Source organism: Triturus cristatus, chromosome 5_1, assembly GCF_964204655.1.
Source record: "Triturus cristatus chromosome 5_1, aTriCri1.1, whole genome shotgun sequence".
NCBI classification, from domain to species: Eukaryota; Metazoa; Chordata; class Amphibia; order Caudata; family Salamandridae; genus Triturus; species Triturus cristatus.
Genome location: NC_140587.1, coordinates 258410281 through 258430112, shown reverse-complemented (window position 1 = coordinate 258430112; position 19832 = coordinate 258410281). Strand labels below are relative to the sequence as shown.

At 46.8% G+C, this 19832-nt stretch overlaps 1 protein-coding gene across 3 annotated transcripts in view; it reads left to right on the top strand.

Annotated features, from left to right (window-relative positions):
* The window catches only part of PHF20L1 (PHD finger protein 20 like 1), an 802667-nt gene that overhangs the window by 403539 nt on the left and 379296 nt on the right, over positions 1–19832 (top strand). For all 3 annotated transcript variants that reach the window (XM_085604898.1, XM_085604900.1, XM_085604899.1), the window contains one exon: positions 7581–7637. In XM_085604898.1, coding sequence (XP_085461024.1) covers positions 7581–7637 — 57 coding nt within the window. The remainder of the gene's footprint in view (positions 1–7580; positions 7638–19832) is intronic.

Here is a 19832-nt window from a genome sequence, read left to right as displayed (position 1 = left end):
TAATATGACAGCTGGTGCTTCAGGTTGTCCAGTATTTTGTCCTGAGCCATTGAAAATGGAGGGCCATGCACCCTAACAAGTTGATTACAATGTTTTATTTTTGTCTGGTGCTTTTGACCTATTAACTTCAACATAAGTAGGTTGTAAACGCTATACTAAAAGTCTTGATGACTGGAACATGTCCTTATGGAATAATATTAGCCATAACACCAATGTTATAGGTCTGAGGACTTCAACATTCTTTATAGCGAGAGCTGCCTCTGATCAACAAAAACCTTCCTAAGCAGCTGCCTAATATAGATATTAGAACAGGTTACATAAAGGCCTAGAAGCTTAAACTTTACCCTTGGAGTACCCTTTAGACTTTTTTCTGAATCAACTCTGTGAGGTATCTCATTGTGGCCTGTTTTGCCATACAATGCAAGTGATGAAAAAGCTACCTAAAGACTTCTATTACCTGTCTATTACCCTGAGGTCCATTTGGCCATGTGCTGAAACTGCCCCTGATCTCGTACTTCATGATTAAGAATAAAGATGTTCGAGGCATATGAGCTGCAGATTACACACTTTTGCATAGATCGCCATCTGGTGTTGGGCCCGGATGTTTGCAGTTTGTTTTTCCTCTTGGAAAGTCTTTGGAAGTCACGAGGTCGGTGACTCCTCCCTTGGTTCGTATTGCGCATGGGCTTCGGCTCCATCCTCAGATTGTTTTTTTCCGCCATCGGGCTCGGATGTAATACTTCGCGCTCCGGTCCTGAACATTCCAGTTCGACGATCGAAGCGGAATCCTCGCTCTCCGCGGTATTGTTTAGATACTGATCTCCTCAATCACCTTCTTCGACACACCTTCGATTCCAGTCATCGACGGCGGCCTTCGGGCCTATCCAGGCTCCGGTCCCGGCTGATGGAAAGAACTCTATTCAAGAAGTACCCTCGATGTGGGTCCAAATTCCCCCACACCGATCTTCATGAGGTGTGCAACCTCTGCCTCTCCCCTGAACACGAGGCTCGAGACTGTCCCGCCTGCAAGTCTTTTAGATCCAAAAAGACTATTCGAGATCGAAGGGCCAGACGGAAAATGGCGCACTCCTCGACTTCCGTTCCAGTCGACATCTTCGGGGACGACGTCGAAGCTCCGGGACAGCAGCACACCGAAGAGGACCTAGTCAGTGCTTCCGAAGCCGATGACTCGGATGTGGAGGACATCACCCCGGCGCAGAGGGTCGTGAGTAAAATATCCCCTCCCACACCCGCGCCGAAACCCAAAAAGGCTTCGGTCACGCCTTTGCCTCCGGGCCTAGGCAAGACCAAAGACACTGCTTCCAACACCCCACCTTCGGGCCCGGTGAAGAAGCCAAGTAAGCCTTCCGGCGGCTCGGGCTCGAGCCAGCCTGCCAGCGGTGCCGAAAAACACCCTTCGGCACCGAAGAAGAGATCGGCCTCTACCTCGACACAGAGCCCCGTACCAAAGCCCTCGGTGTCCAAACCCAGCCTCTCGGTGCCGACCAAACATCATAAGGCCCTCGGCACCAACACTCCCGCGCCGAAGCCTGTCTCGGCACCGAACAAAAAATTGGAGGTCCCAAAAAAGCACAGCACAGACCAGCCTAAAAAGCCATCGGCCCTGAAAACGTCGGCGGCGACTGAATCACCAGTGTCGCAAGAACTTTTTACACCGGATCCTTTGCAAAGGACACTTACCAAGGATCCAAAGCCTGGGCATTTGGCACTGTCTTCTAAAAAGAGACATTTGGACAAACCAGCTACACCTCCACTCAAGAGGAAGGACTGTGCTACCTCCCCTTTCAGAGTGCCTTCCCCACCTCCTCCACCCTCTCCACCTCCGCCCCCTCCACCTTCTCCACCCCTGCCTCATCGCTCTCCGACCCAGTCTCCAGACCATGATGATCAGGGGGACCCATACTACGACCCAGCAGATGTGCCACAAGATCCCACCCCTACAGGATCCCCAGACCCCTGGTATGATTACAATAATCCAGACATTCCAGATGTCCCACAAGATGACCTTTATCCATCCAGGCCATCTCCACTAGAAGACTCACTAGGTTTTCACCACCTACTTCAGAGGGCGGCACATTATCACGGGGTAGAGCTACAAACTGACCCAGTAGAGGAAGATTTTCTCCTAGACACCTTTTGATAATGCACATAGGTCTACTGCTATACTACCTATGCTCAAAGGGGTAATAAAACATGCACCAGAGGTTTTTAAAGACCCAGTCAGGGCTAGGGTCCTAAACCCACGCATAGAAAAAAAGTATAAAGCTGCCCCCACAGGTCCTGCATATATCAAAGGGCCAGCGCCACTGGATTCCTTAGTGGTATCCACGGCAAGGAAAAGATCTAATTCACAGGCATCAGGCGAAGCACCACCGCCGGACTAAGAGTCAAAGCTCCTGGACGCGTCAGGAAAACGCACTGCGTCCAGGGCAGCTAATATATGGCGCATCGCCAACACTCAAGCGCTATTGGCCAGATACGACAGAGCGCATTATGATGAACTAGAAACCATCATGCACCATCTCCCAGAAAAATATAAAAATAGGGCCAATGAATTAATTCAAGAGGGTAAGACCATAACTAATACCTCTATACGCTGTGCCTTAGACGCAGCAGACACAGCCTCCAGGGCCATTAACACTAGTGTCCTCCTCCGTCGACACGCTTGGCTTAGAGTTTCAGGCTTTAAACCGGAGGTACAAGCCTCTATATTAAACCATCCATTTGATCAGGAACATTTATTCGGTCCAAAGATAGATGAGGCCCTCGAGAAGATGAAGAAAGATACAGATACGGCGATATCTATAGGAGCCCTACAGTCACAACCTCCTAGGCGCTCCTTTCGCCGCTCTTCCTTTCGGGGAACGGGCAGAGGCTACTCCTCAGATAGCGTGTCCACGTCCTACAAATCCCCTCCTCAGTCCACCTTCACAAAAGGTTATCAAAGAGGCGGATATAGAGGCAATAGCAATAAAGGCAGAGGCAAAACAAATACCGCCCGCTCTGCCACACCACCTACCCAATGACTTTCCCCTGCTCCCTCCAGACCATCCCACTCCGGTCGGGGGCAGACTACAAAATTTCCTTCACGTCTGGGAGTCCATCACATCAGACAAATGGGTGACCCAAATTATTCGTTCAGGGTACTGCCTAGAACTTACATCTACCCCCCCCAACATTCCACCCAGGCAACGCCCAATCTCAGAAGAACATTCCACGTTACTAAAACAGGAGGTAATTTCCCTCCTACAAAAACACGCAATAGAACAGGTCCCCCACGATCAGCATAATGTAGGGGTCTACTCCCTATATTTTCTGATACCAAAAAGAGACGAGACTCTAAGACCTATCCGGCCTCTAAACACATACATACATTCGGACCATTTTCACATGGTAACACTTCAGCAGGTACTTCCGCTCCTTTCCCAGAACGACTTTCTCACCACACTGGACTTGAAAGACGCATACTTTCACATTCCGGTACACCATGCCCACAGAAAGTATCTCAGATTCGTAGTGGACGGGCAACACTACCAGTTCAAGGTGCTCCCATTCGGGGTCACAAAAGAACCACAGGTATTCACCAAGTGCCTAGCAGTAGTGGCGGCACATCTCCGAAGACAGCACATTCACGTCTTCCCGTATCTGGACGACTGGCTGATAAAAGCCGCGTCCTACAACCAATGTGTACACCACACCGCCACTACAATCCAACTACTTCACCAACTAGGCTTCACGGTGAACCACCAAAAGTCCCAGTTAACACCATCCCACATAAAGCAATACCGCGGTGCCATCATAGACACCTCAAAAGCCATAGCCTACCCCAGTCCGGCCAGGATTGCAAGCATTCAGGCTTTGCGTCAAAAATTCATGCTTCAACACTCCCTCCCAGCAAGAGTGTTTATGCAACTGATAGGGATGATGGCCTCTTGCATTTTCATAGTGCCTCATGCAAGACTCCAGATGCGTCCACTCCAAGAGTGCTTAGCGCACCAATAGAACCAGGCCCAGGGGCAACTGACAGATCTGGTGTTGGTAGACTGTCGCACCCATCTCTCTCTGCAGTGGTGGAACACCACAAATCTTTCCAGAGGTCGACCGTTCCTGGACCCGGTTCCACAAATAATCCTGACAACAGACTCATCGCTCTCCGGCTGGGGAGCTCATCTACTACACTTCACAGTGCAGGGCACATGGACGCCGCAACAAAAGTTACTCCACATCAGTCATCTGGAGTTACTGGCAATCTTTCTAGCCCGAAAATCTTTTCACACACAGATTCTAGGCAAGGCAGTCCTTATCCGCACAGACAACATGACCGCCATGTACTACATCCAAAAACAAGGCGGCACACACACTCCACAGCTGTCTCAACTAGCACAGAGCATATGGAGATGGGCAATTCCACACAATCTTTCTCCTAGCCCAACATGTTCCAGGAGTCCAAAACACCATGGCAGATCTGCTCAGCAGACAGACACAACAGATCCACAAGTGGGAACTTCACCCACAGGTTCTTCATCCGTTCTTTCAAATGTGGCGGCATCCACAGATAGACCTCTTCGTCACCCACGAAAACAAAAAATGCCCACGGTTCGCCGCCAGATACCCACACCCATTGTCCAAAGGAAATGCGATATGGATGAACTGGTCAGGCAAATTTGCGTACGCTTTTCCACCTCTCCCACTAATTCCATTATTGGTGCGAAAGCTACAACAGCATTCCCTCACACTGATCCTAGTAGCTCCAACATGGGCCAGACAACCGTGGTAGATCACGCTGCTGGAATTCTCGGTAGTATCACACCAAAAGCTACACCTCTCACCATGCCTCCTAACCCGGGACCATGGAGAGATCAGACACCCGGACCCAGCTCAGCTCAACCTTGCGATCTGGCTCCTGAAATCCTAGAATTCGGATACCTAAACCTTCCCCCTGACTGTATGAACGTCATCAGAGATGCCCTACCACTAGAGCCTGCTACGCTGCCAAGTGGAAAAGATTTGTTGTTTATTGCCATAACAACACAATCAATCCTCTAGACGTGTCTATACAACACATCATATGCTACTTACTCCACCTACAAAGGTGTAATCTAGCCTATACCTCCATTCGGCTGCACCTCGCAGCAATTGCAGCTTACCTACAGAACAGGCAGCACCTATCACTTTTCAGAGTACCTGCCATTAAAGCCTTCATGGAAGGCCTAAAACGAATAATTCCCCCCAGAGTGCCACCCTCACCTGTGTGGAACTTAAATATAGTGCTCACAAGGCTAATGGGACCGCCTTTCGAACCTTTGCATAAATGCGAACTGCAATTCCTCACCTGGAAAACAGCTTTCCTTGTAGCCATCACCTCCCTTAGAAGGGTCAGTGAAATACAAGCACTTACTATACAAGAACCTTTTCTCCAAATGCACCCGAACAAGTTTGTCCTCCGTACCAACCCAAAATTCCTACCCAAAGTCATCTCACCCTTTCATCTAAACCAATCGGTAGAATTACCGGTTTTTTTCTCGCAACCTCAAACTGTTGCAGAAAGGGCTCTACACACACTGGATGTTAAAAGGGCCTTGCTTTACTATATCCAGAGAACACAACCTTTCAGAAAGACAAAGCAACTGTTTGTCTCTTTCTCTCCACCTCATAAAGGCAACCCTATCTCTAAATCAGGGATAGCTAGGTGGATTGTAAAATGCATACAAATTTGCTACCACAAAGCAAAACGCACGCTATCTCTTCCCCCTAAAGCCCACTCTACAAGAAAGATAGGGGCTTCTATGTCTTTTCTAGGGAATATCCCATTAGATATCATCTGCAAGGCAGCTACATGGTCAACACCGCACACTTTCACTAAACATTACTGTGTAGATGTGCAAACCAAGCAACAAGCTAGTGTGGGCCAGGCTGTACTAAAAACACTATTTCAAACCACTGCAACAGATACCGGTGGTCGCCGCTAAGGTTGGGAACTGCTATACAGTCTATGCAAAAGTTTGTAATCTGCAGCTCATATGCCTCGAACGGAATATGCTACTTACCAGTATGCATCTGTTCTTGGCATGTAGAGCTGCAGATCTACACACGCCCACCCGCCTCCCCTGCTACCTGTATCTGTTCCAGTCTATCTTATTTAGATACAACACACATGGGTTTCTTCACTGTTGTTACTACGCTCCATCTTTCCCTGCTGGCGAAAAACAATCTGAGGATGGAGCCGAAGCCCATGCGCAATACGAACCAAGGGAGGAGTCACCGACCTCGTGACTTCCAAAGACTTTCCAAGAGGAAAAACAAACTGCAAACATCCGGGCCCAACACCAGATGGCGATCTATGCAAAAGTGTGTAGATCTGCAGCTCTACATGCCAAGAACAGATGCATACTGGTAAGTAGCATATTCCTTCTGCTTCCTGTATGTATACTTTTATCTGCTAGGTCACTACTAATTGGTTTTACGACCTGTTACTGTACCATCACGTTTGTTTAATAAAAGGACAAGTTTAAAAAAGAATAAAGATTTCTGGTGGCAGAATTGGGTGAAGGAATATTGGCAACTCTGGCCATAGAGTTTTAGCTGTGCCAAGTGAGAATGCCGTAGTACACCTTGTCACAGCTCCTCTTTCAAAGCATACATGTACACATGAAGTCAATTCAGAAAGTTATCTTTTAACAATAGTCATTGCACCCCTAACTAGGATCATTACAAGTATATATTTGGCAAGCTGCATGTGGACTTTGTAAATTTCTTTAAGAAATATACCTCTAACGCCACATAAGGTTATTTTAAGAAGCTAAGCACTCTTGAAGGATGGAGAATAAGAAAAGGGGCGTGGGGTTGAGAAGAACCAGGAATGTGAGGAAGAATGAGAGATGAGAAAGAAAGGAAATGGGATGCTAAAAGAAAAAAATGAAGATTAAGAGGGAAAAAATGATGGCAAAAAAGGGAAAAGGGACTGGAGGGAATAAAGAAAAGGAGAAAGAAAAATGGGAGAACAGGAGGCAGAGAAATAAAGAGAGAGAAAGAACATTGGAAAAAGAAACTGGGAGAAAGGAGAAACCAAGCGGAAGAATCAAAAAGGAATAGAAAGAAAGATGTAAAGCGAGAAAGAGTGCAACACAAAATAGGGAAGAAGTAAGAAAGTTGAAAATGAGAAAGAAGAATTAAAGTGTGTTAAAAGGAAAAAAGAAGTAAGGCAAGGAGATGTCATTTTTTCACAAGAGGGTATGCTGTTTGCTGCTTCTGCGCTCTCAGATTACAGGCATCAAAGAACCGAATTCATAGTATTTTAAATTGCAGCCTTGGAATGCAGAGAACTACTCACACAGCCGGTAAGCTATTAACTTCATGCTGTCAATCTGTTGGAATGCCTTTTCTAGGTAATCTAGAGTCCACTAAAGACAAAAAAAGACAGTTTGCTGTTGTATGTGTCAACATCTTCTAGTTTTCTAGTGCCATTTTCTAGTGGCATCAGGCTAGTATTGGAAATTACTGTGACACTCAAGGATGTGGATAACTGCTCAGTTGAAGTCTGTTTCTATTTTTGTTTACAGGAATAGTGAAAAGTGAAAAAAAGGTGAAATTGGAAGAGAAACTCTCAACAACGCTTGGTATGAATACAAAGCAGTATCTTCATCTCACACTTATTTTACTTGTTGATCCACACAGTTAATGTATTCCCTTAACAATGGAAAAATGAAGTATTACTCTAGGTAATATAACTTGATAACTTGCCTGGTATTTTCCATGTCCATCTGATGCCACAAACGGTTGTGCGTGACGTAGCCTAATTGTATGTGTAGAGTAGGATTATGAAGCTGGTGCAGGCTGGAGAAGTGCAAAGTGAAGATACAAGTAGCTACTTACTGTTTACATGAGACTCAAGCCTAACAAAATTTTAGCTTTGAAACAATAGAACTATTCATTTCCTGCACTTTTCTTAATCTTATTATCTTTCATGAGTGTGGTTAATTTGCCATCCATACTAAATGTTTCTCAGTTGATTTTCTAAATCCATTGATTCCATCTTCACCTAATTAGTGATGATGTATTTCTCATTTTATACAAATGTTTGTTGATTATCATTTCCTGAAATGTAAATTTCTGTGGATAAGCATGAACTGCACTTTAATGCAAAGTACTGTGAAATTATAGCCAGTTGTAGAGCAAACACCGGTCTTGGTGTGAGTGGCTACCACCATCTTAGCCAGCTTTCAGTGGAGATAGACAGTGGTGGTGGTGGCAGTGAAATGTTCTAGTCTGTGATATCACAGACTAGAACATCTCACTGCCACCATCAATCACAGACTAAAACATCTCACTGCCACCACCCTCTGTCTCCACTGAAAGCTGGCCAAGATGGTGGTAGCCACTCACACCAAGAATTGGGGCGTACATTGGATGTGCTCCTGCCACCAGAGCGCAATTCGACCAAAACATGGTAAATCGAGTGGGGATGCTGGACTACCTGGAAAACATTAAAGGAAAAGTTGGCACAGCTTGCTAAAGGCATGCATGGCACTTTCATTCTAAGAGTTCACTACTGTATGTGCCACAAGCAGCACCGAACCGGTGTTTGCTCTGCAACTGGCTATAATTGGACAGTACTTTGCATTAAAGTGCAGTTCATGCTTATCCACAGTAATTTACATTTCAGGAAACTATAATCAAACATTTGTTCAAAATGAGAAATACATCGTCACTAATTAGCTGAAGATTGAAGCAATGGATTTAGAAAGTCAACTGAGAAACATTAAGTATGGATGGCAAACTAACCGCTCTCATGAAAGATATTAAAAATAAGAAAAGGGTAGCAAAATAATTGTTCTATTGATATATATATAGATATATATATATATATATCAATCAATCAATGGCTACTGAATGCTTCTCCCGGTCTGGAGGAGACCTTGAACAGAGGCCCTCTGGTTGTTCCTCACAGCCTGCCTCAAACTCAAGAGGATTACAAATCCTGAATCCCAAAGTCAGTATTTCGCCCATCAACATCTTTTTGTCACCAGGTATACTCTATGCAAGTGTATGAAAGAAGACACCAGGCCAAGGGTATAATCGCAACTGTATTACTCCCCTCCCTCCACACTTGTCCTAGCACTGTGAAAGCTTATGGAGTCTCCTTGTGCTTTTGTGACATACGAGTGAAGGGGTTTTCAAGAAAGACCTCCAGAGAAACTGAACTGCAGTTATTGAGTGATATAGTTGCCTTTTGATGCGTGGAACCATTTGTGGTGGTCAGTCTAGAGACACCTGATCCATCATTTCCACCCCTGGATCTATTTACTTTACATAGACTATAAAAAAAAAATCAGCACCTTTCTTGTTTTCTCCTTCAAGGTCACAGGAATCAGAGATGTAGCACCTGTTGGAGAATAAGCAATATTGGTCTATTTTAAGTCTAAGTTAAACTGAAGTTCACTCTATCATTCAGTCACTCATGGTTGCTAGCTTGGCATCCGCAACAAACTACTCTTCAAAAGACTTACAAACACACCAGCATTAGTCGGCGAACCAGTGAGATAGGATGTACAATTAGGAGAGATCCACATAGGCTCAGAAAATTGAAATTTTCTGAAACTGTTTCACTAAATCGGACAGAAATACATTCTTGATTTGGCTATTTTTATTGATGTTCGCATTATTACGATTCCGTAGAAACCTTATCCAAAGAAGTTATTCACAAAATTGGACGCTGCCATTTTGAGGTCTGTCTCTTCAGCCCCTTCCTTTAAAGGTTAAGATGCAGAGGAGTAAGCTGAACTGGATGAACAATCTGACATTGGACAGGATATGCGCTGCAGCACCCAACATGTGGGTAGTGAGAGCTATATAAACACATCAATACAGTATGGGATTATAAGTGGAAGAAACTGGCATAATTTAGATGAACCTTAATCTCATTAAGCAATCCCCTCCATATGAAAAGACTTCCTACCTTACTGCAATTTAGTAGCTAGCTTTCGTCCTTCTCACAGAACTGTAAGGAGAGCATAGTGATTGAAAGATTTTCTAAAAATTAAAAAATATATATAAACAATCTTCCATGCTGAGTGTGGTCTTTAAAACTACAGCCCTGGTGATTGTTGTTTACATTCTGGTAGAGACTTGTAACTGCAGATTCCTCACCTTTTGAATACTTCCCAAGCATCAAACTGGATCTGGAAACCTTTGAGCAATACCACTTCATGCCGGTAGGTGGAACCATTCAGCTCTGCACTGTTTCCGTTTTGCTCCAAAAATGACATGCAGAGCCAATATAGGTGCCAACTTCCACACTCTGACTTCGATTTCTTTCTGCATTGTGGGATCTTCGTTAATATTCATAAACGCTTGTATAATTCCTTGCCACTTGCGTGGACCTCCGAAAACCATTAAAAAATTCCTTCTTGTGTAAACAGTGTGAAGTTTTGAAATCTAAAGATATTCTTTAAAAATCCTGCGAATAACCAAAACGTATTTACATACCTGTTTCCAGGAAATGTGCCAGTGCTGAATCTAGGTATCCAGCACTGAGTTACAAAAGTAAGAGAAAAGTAACTTACCTGCAATTTACTGAAAAAGCCTATTCATTCCAATGTACTGTATTTGCTAAGTGTTGCAACCTACTGTATTCCCCATAAAGCAAACAAAGTGCAATTTCTATTGCATTTTCAAACTGTTCTATATCCAGTAACTTATTACTGAAAAGTATTTAATGCTTACCTGTGCCAGGCTTGCTTGGTCCTAAAAATAAAACAGTATATAATTTTATACAGACACAATTAGCCTGGAGTTCAGTTATTGAGTGTGTGAATTAATTTGCTGACTGAGTGTGTCCATCAAATGCTTACCACGGTCCTCTGATACTGCCTTACTGCTCGACCACTCTACCACAAATAGAGAGTAAGGTTCTATCTAACTTTAACCTCTGCCTACCTCTGGGGTCACTTGGACTCTATACACACTATATCTCATTTTGGTATAGTATATATTGAGCCAGTTTCCTACATTGGTCGATCCGCGGTGGGATATACAACATGCATTTGTTGGACCACTTGGTTACCATCTGATCACACGACAGAACTCCTAAATTGCCTTTAGAATGGTCATTGGCATTTTTACCGAAATACTAAAAGTCTCGTTAGGGCCTTGCTTCAGTCCCCTTAGAATTTTAGAAACTAAAAAGCCACTGTATTCAAGGGTAGAGGGGTTAGAACTTTTTGTTAGAATGTCTCAGGAAAAGAACCCAGCTATTAGTGAAAATAACCTTGATGTCATACCGGACATGGTTGAGGAGCTTGACCTCACCCCTTACCTTCACTTGTCTTTCACGAAAGTAAGGTCTTTATGTAAACTTAAAAACATAGCAATGGGCCCATATCCAACCAAACAAAAGCTCCAGGAGCTGTTGGCTGAGTATGCAAAGGCCCACCCTTCTGAAAATGGTGATGACAAGTCGGAGGGAGAAAGGAGTGAGGAGGATAGAGATAGGTACCCACCTCCACCACTTCCTAGGGAATAAAGGGTGCCTGTACCCTTACTTCCAAGAGTTAACCTCTGGGGACCTAGAGGCCACACAGGTGGCTCAGGTACTGGTGGGGACATTGATGACAGCCTCAATGCGGGAGGACAGCCTTTTAGCAAGGCTGGCCAATAGGCTGTATCTAGAGTCCAGACTCCCGGCTCTAAAGAAAGAAAGGAGATGGGTTTAGCACCCATCAATGGTGGCAGCAATCTTAATAAGGATAAACATCAATCTTATGATCCTAAAATCCCCAAAGGCATTGTCCCTAAATTTGAGGAGGGGGATATCACTAAATGGTTCACAGCCTTTGAGAGGGCTTGTGACATGAGAAAGGTGAAGAAACCTCTCTGGGGGGCACTCCTGTGGGAACTGGTCTCTGGTAACTGCTGAGACAGACTCCTGACCCTGTCTGGGCTAGATGCTGGGTCTTATGACCTCATGAAGATAACTCTGATTGAGGGATTTGGACTCACAACTGAGGAGTACAGAATTAGATTCAGGGGCGCTCACAAAACCCAAAACCAGTCCTGGATTGATTTTGTAGACTACTCAGTAAAGGCACTAGATGGTTGGTTAACTGGACACAATGTGCATGACTTTACAATTTGTTTATGCAAGAACATATTTTAAGTAATTGCACAAATGAAAACTTAAATCAGCATTTGGTAGACCTAGGTCTAACTTCTCTCCAAGAATTGGGAAAGAAGGCAGGCCACTGGGTCAAGACTCGAGTGACCAAGACAACTACTGGGGGTGACCAAAAGAAAGGGGTTACAAAACCTCCCTTGGGGAAAGGTGGTGAGAATCCCCAAGATAAAAAGTCTAAGTCTTCTAAAGGGCCCCAAAAACCTGCATGGGGGTGGGTCCCAAAACACTCCCTATACTCCACAGCCCTATAGGGGGAAGAACTTTGATCCTGCAAAGGCCTGGTGTAACAACTGTAAGAAGTTGGGACACTTAACTGGAGACAACGCTTTCCCTAGCAAGAAGGGCCCTAGTCCTACAGCTACTCCTGGTGTAGCAAGTCACCAGGTGGGATCAACAGTGTGCCCAGAGCAAATAAGGTTGCACACTGAAGCAATTCTACTTTCAGAGGGGGAAGTTGAGTTTGCCACTGTAGCTGTGTGGCCTCCCAACTTAAAGAAATACTTACAATACCCTTGGATTAATGGAACTAGGATAGAGACTCTGAGGGATACAGGTGCAAGTGTCACTATGGTGAAAGACACTGGTTTCCCCTGAGCAATATTTGATTGGGCATATTTGCCCAGTCACCAATGCTGACAGTGTTACCACTAACCATGCAATGGCTATGGTGACATTAGACTGGGGGGAGGGGGCGTTACTGGCCTGAAACAGGTAGTGGTCTCTCCAAAGCTACCAGCTGCATGTCTGCTTGGCAATGACCTGGAAACCTCACCCTGGGCTGAGGTTGAACCAAAAACCCCATGCAGCAATGCTGGATATCCCTGAGTTGGTGTGTGTGTGTACAAACAAGAGCACAGAGCAAAAGGCAGGGTGAAAACGTGTTGGAGCCTGAAAGTATGGCCCATCCTACCAAGAGAAGAGGTAATAAGACTGGGGATCCAGTTTCTGCTCAGCAAATGGATCAGGACCCCTCTCCTCGGGGACAGGACTTGGACACCCCAGAGGGAACTGAGCCTATGGAGCTTGATCCTTACTAGGTTGAACTCTTGGGCCCAGGGGGACCATCTAGGGAAGAGCTGGGCCAGGGGCAGTAAGACTGTCCCACTCTTGAAAGCCTGAGGCAGCAAGCTGTTTCAGAAGCAAAGAGAGATGTCAGTGGTACCCACAGAGTTTTATGGGAAGAGGGATTACTGTACACTGAGGCAAGAGACCCCAATCCTGGAGCCACCAGGAGAGTGATAGTGCCACAGAGGTACAGGGAGGTCCTCCTAACTTTAGCTCCCGACATCCCCTAGCTGGACATCTGGGCCAAACCAAGACTTGGGAAAGGCTTGTTAGCCACTTTTACTGACCCCAGATGCACCAAAAGGTGAATGAGTTTGTCAGCTCCTGTGTTACCTTTCAGGCCAGTGGCAAGACAGGTGGCCACCCAATGTCCCCATGATACCACTGCCTGTGGTGGGGGTCCCCTTTGAAAGGGTAGGTGTGGACATAGTGGGTGCACTTGAACCTCCCACAGCATGCGGGATCAAATTCATTCTAGTGGTAGTGGATCATGCCACTAGGTACTCTGACGTTACAACAAACAAATGATGGACGGAATGCTGACAATGCATACATTCTCCCCCAGTCAAGAGATCTGGGTTAAATCCATTGTTCTTTTGCCCACTACACCACCCCAGTTTAGACATGGCCATATGCAAATCAGTCTTGACCCTGTGCCTCATGGGAACAGTCCAGCCCGAACAGCCAAGCCATGTCTTCCCTGGACCGGAATCAAGCATCCTAGGACCGGTTTCTGGCTATCAGCCGTCATCAGCCAGGATAGCTTGACTCCAGTGGCGTAGTGAGCACGGGTCCCACGTCTGGGAATACCCATCCCACTTAGGGCGAAAAGCGTTACAACGGGATGGGTATTCCCAGACGTGGGACCCGTGCTCACTACGCCACTGGAGTCAAGCTATCCTGGCTGATGACGGCTGATAGCCAGAAACCGGTCCTAGGATGCTTGATTCCGGTCCAGGGAAGACATGGCTTGGCAGTTCGGGCTGGACTGTTCCCATGAGGCACAGGGTCAAGACTGATTTGCATATGGCCATGTCTAAACTGGGGTGGTGTAGTGGGCAAAAGAATGATGGATTTTACCCAGATCTCTTGACGGGGAGAATGTCTGCATTGTCAGCATTCCGTCCGTCATTTGTTTGTTGTAACGCTTTTCGCCCTAAGTGGGATGGGTATTCCCAGACGTGGGACCCCCCGTGTTCACTACGCCACTGGAGTCAAGCTATCCTGGCTGATGACGGCTGATAGCCAGAAACCGGTCCTAGGATGCTTGACTCCGGTCCAGGGAAGACATGGCTTGGCAGTTCGGGCTGGACTGTTCCCATGAGGCACAGGGTCAAGACTGATTTGCATATGGCCATGTCTAAACTGGGGTGGTGTAGCGGGCAAAAGAACGATGGATTTAACCCAGATCTCTTGACTGGGCGAGAATGTCTGCATTGTCAGCATTCCGTCCATCATTTGTTTGTTGTAACTAGGTACTCTGAAGCAATTCCACTTAGGACTACTACAGCTCCTGCAGTAGCCAAGGCTTTCATTGGTGTCTTCACCAGGGTAGGGTTTCCTAAGGAGGTGGTTTCAGAGAGAGGTTCTAACTTTGTCTGCTTACCTGAAACACATGTGGAAAGAGTGTGGAGTACAGTACAAGTTTACTACACCCTGTCACCCACAAACCAATGGCCTTGTTGAGAGATTCAACAAGACATTGAAAGGCTTGATTATGGGGCTCTCTGAGAAACTCTAAAGAAGATGGGATGTCCTCTTACCATGCCTGCTTTTCGCTTACAGAGAAGTGCCACAGAAGGGAGTAGGGTGTTTCCTCTTTGAACTTCTGTTTGGCCATCCTGTGAGGGGACCACTCTGTCTTGTAAAAGAGGGTTGGGAGAAGCCTCTCCAAGAACCCAAACAAGATATTTTGGACTATGTGCTTGGCCTAAGCCTCAGAATGGCTGTGTACATGGAAAAGGCATCCAAACATCTTGAGGCCAGCCAGAAGCTTCAGAAGCACTGGTATGACCAAAAATCTGCACTGGTTGAATTTCAACCTGGGCAAAAGGTGTGGGTTTTGGAGCCAGTGGCACCAAGGGCACTCCAGGACAGATGGAGTGGCCATACCCTGTCCTAGAGAAAAAGATTGAGGTCACCTACTTAGTTGACCTGGGCACAAGCAGGACAACTAAAAGGGCTATCCATGTGAACCGCCTAAAGCTCTACAGTGACCGGGCTGACATCACCATGCTGATGGTGACTGACGAGGAACAGGAAGCAGAGAGTGAACCTCCCCCTGACCTCCTCTCCTACAGCCCAAAAGATGGGTCAGTAGATGTCTTTTCAGACACCCTCTCTGCCCAACAGCAGACTCACTGCAAGCAAGTCTCGCAACAGTATGCTAAGCTCTTTTCCTTGTCCCCTGGTCTGACAAACTGGTGTACTGGTGACCGTGCACCTGTCAAAAACTAAATCTATAGACAGTCAGACCAAGTCAAGGAAAGCATCAGAGCTGAAGTCAGCAAGATACTGGAGTTAGGGGTTATTGAACCCTCTGAGAGCCCCTGGGCCAGCCCAGTGGTTCTAGCCCCCAAGCCTCATCTACAGGGCGGAAAGTGAGAAAGGAGGTTCTGTGTGGGCTATAGAGGGCTCAACTCTGTCACCAAGACAGATGCTCACCCTATCCCAAGAACAGATGAGTTGATAGACAAATTAGGGGAAGCCACAGTTCTAAGTACCTTTGACTTAACTGCAGGGTACTGGCAGATTGGCAAGGCCCCAGGAGCAAAAGAGAAAACCGCATTCTCCACACCTGATGGGCACTATCAGTTCACTCTTCTTCCCTTTGTTTTAAAGAATGCCCCTGCCACCTTCCAGAGGTTGGTGAATCACGTTCTTGCTGGGTTGGAGTCCTTTACTGCAGCTTATCTTGATGATATTGCTGTCTTTAGTTTCACCTGGCAGCATCACCTGATCCACCTTGGGAAGGTTTTAAAAGCCCTGCAAACTGCAGGACTAACTATCAAGGCGTCCAAATGCCAGATAGTGCAGGGATCTGTGGTCTGTGGTGTACTTGAGCCACCTGGTTGGTGGAGGCCAGGTACAGCCCTTACAGCCCAAGATCCAGGCCATCCTGGACTGGGCAGCTCCAAGCACCCAGACCCAAGTCAGGGCATTCCTTGGCTTGACTGGATACTACAGGGGGTTTGTGAAGGAATATGAGTCCATTGTGACTCCCCTCACAGAACTCGTCTCCAAGAAAATGCCCAAAAAGGTTAACTGGACAGTTAGTTTCCAAAAGACTTTTGACACCCCAAAGAAGCAGTGTGCTCAACACCAATTCTAAAGGCTCCATATTATGCCAAGCAGTTCATAGTGCAGACTGATAACTCTGTGCTAGGGATAGGAGCGTCCTATCCCAGTCCAATGGTGAAGGCCAAGACCAACCTGTTGCTTTTATAATCAGAAGGCTTCTCCCCAGCGAGCAGCGTTGGAGTGTTATTGAGAGGGAGGCCTTTGCTGTGGTTTTGTCCCTGAAGAAGTTGAGACCATACTTGTTTGGTACTCACTTCCTAGTTCAAACTGATCACAGACCTCTCAGATGGCTAATGCAAATGAAAGGAGAAAATCCTAAACGTTGAGGTGGTCCATCTCCCTACAGGGTATGGACTTTGAAGTGGAACACAGACCTGGGACTGCCCATGCCAATGCAGATGGACTTTCCAGGTTCTTCCACTTAGACAATGAAGACTCTCTAGGGAAAGGTTAGTCTCATCATCTTTCGTTTGGGGGGGGGGGGGGGGCTGGAGGGTTGTGTGAGAAAGTGCCCTCTTTCCTGCATGGTATGCAACCACCTTTCTCTGAATTGCTGATGTTCTTTGACTCGGTGTGCCCTGGGCTCCTGCAAATCAGGTACCCAGGGCCTATGTTCCTTTCCTAAAAACCGCATTGAAGCTTAAACCCAATTGGCATCTCTGGCCACATGTCAGCCCCTGGTAAATGGTACCACAGGTACCCAGGGCACTGTGACCAGAGAAGGCCTCTAAGGGCTGCAGCACGTATTGTGCCACCCTTAGATGTCCTGTACCCTGACAATCACACACTGCCTTTGCAGGCTGCATGTCTTGGTGCAGAAGAAAGTGAAGAGTCGACATGGCCCACAAACCACTGCCCTGGCATACATCAGTCGCCCCTCTAGCTGGGTGCCCTATGCCAGTGGTGAGGGTACAGGTGCATGAGCCCTGTACCCCTACAGTGCCCAAGTCCATTCCTGGCCACTGTAAGTGCAGTGCTCTCATCAAGAGGATATGGTGCTGGGAGTTTGTTATTACGAACTCCACAACACCATAATGGCTACACTGAAGACTGGGAAGTTTGGTACAAACTTCTCAGCACATTAAACCCACAATGATGCCAGTGTGGGATTTAATGCAAAATGCACAACAGAGGGCATCTTAGAGATGCCCCATGAAACTCAACCAACTTCTAGTGACCTGACTGAGTGGCTGCTTAGGCTGCTACAAACAGACCTGTTACATTAAATCCCACACTGGCATCTGTGTGGGTTTAATGTGCTGAGAAGTTTGATACCAAACTTCCCAGTCTTCAGTGTAGCCATTATGGTATTGTTGAGTTCATAATGACAAACTCCCAGCACCATATACTCTTAATGGCAGCACTGCACTTACAGTGCCCAGGAATTGACTTGGGCACTATAGTGGTACATGGCTCATGCACCTGTACCCTCACCACTGGCATAGGGCACCCAGCAAGAGGGGTGACTGATGTATGCCAGGGCAGTGGTTTGTGGGCATGGCACACAGGGATGTGTGCCATGTCGACTCTCCACTTTCTTCTGAACCAAGAAACACAGCCTGCAAAGGCAGTGTGTGAGTGTCAGGATACAGGACCTCTAAGGGTGGCACAATAAGTGGTGCAGTCCTTAGAGGCCTTCTATGGTCACAGTGCCCTGGGTACCTGTGGTACCATTTACCAGGGGCTGACATATGGCCAGAGATGTCAATTGGGTATAGGCTTCAATGCAGGTTTTAGGAAAGGAACATAGGCCCTGGGTACCTGATTAGCAGGAGCCCAGGGCACACTCAGTCAAAGAACATCAGTAATTCAGCAAAACGTGGGCGCATACCATTCAGGAAAGAGGGCGTTTTCTCACACTTCGGAAGAAGATGTTTTCTGCCTCCAGTCTGGCATTGCGGTCGGTGAATACAGCATGCTTATTGGGCCGTTTCTCCCATTCCCTTTAAGAGACGCTGCACAAGTGCTGCTGACACAAGTCCCGGAGGAGGCCCGGGCTGTGCTTTCCCAAGCGGTTAAGGACTGGAGAGATGTAGTAAAATTCACCATCAGATGTGGACTTGACACGACTGATTAGCTGGGCAGAGCAATTTCATAGACGGTTGCCTTAAAGCGCAACGCCTGGCTTAGAACATCTGGCTTCTCGGGCAATGTTCAGGCTAATTTGATGGACATGCCCTTTGATGGTTCCCATCTGTTTGGTGAGAAGGCAGACTCGGCCCTGGAACGGTTCAAGCATTTACGTACTATGGCCAGATCCTTGGGCCTTTCTACAACTCCTCATGGCCAGTCTAGCTATCGCCTGTTTCATGGCAACAGAAGGGGTTTCCAGCCGCTCCAGTCCTATCTTAGGCACCGCCCTGCGCAGACTTCCTAAGTTTTGCGGGGATGTGAACGCGGCTCATTCCGTCCTAGAAATGAAAGCCAGAAGTCGTCAGCCACCAAGCACTCCTAGTCTGACTCTGCAAGACCACGCCACTCCGTTGGGAGGGAGAATCCATCATCAGCATCTCCCCCACAGGAGAACCATAGTATTGGACAAGAGGGTCTTGCAGATCATTCAGGAGGGCTATTCTCTGCCTTTTCTTTCTTTTCCTCATATTCAGCCAAATCAAGAACTGCTGGTGGAGGATCATTTAGAATTGCTCCAAAACGAAGGCGCAGCTCTCCTGGCCGAGGGAGCTATAGAGAGGGTCCTGGTTTAAGAAGTAGGCAGTGGCTGTTATTCCTGCTACTTTCTGATTCCGAAGAAGAAAATTGGGTTACTGCCCATTTTAGATCTTCGGACCATCAATCTTTCTCAAGAAGAAGTTCAAGATGCTTACTTTAGCTCAGGTCTTGTCTGTCCTAGACCAAGAAGACTAGATGGTAGCGTTGGTCCTGCAGGATGCGTGTTTCCACATCACAATCCTGCCGTGCCATAGGCGTTACCTGCGATTCAAGGTAGGCCAGAAGCACTTTGCTTACCGTGCTCCCCTTGTGCCTTACCAGTGCCCCTTGGGTGTTCACCAAGGTGATGATGGTGGTTGGAGCTCATCTGCTCAGGTTAGGGGTTTCAGTCTTCCCCTACCTCGACGACTGGCTGTTGAAGGCGTCCTCGCCTCAGGCTGATGTCTCTCACCTTCAGACTATGGAGGAGCTCTTTAGCTTTTGCTGGTGTTCCCTATAAACATGCCCAAGTCACACCGACTCCTCAGATGCTCCCCTTCATCAGAGCTTTTCTGGACACTGTGCAGTTTCGGGCCTGCTCTCCCTAGCAGCGATTCCAGGATAT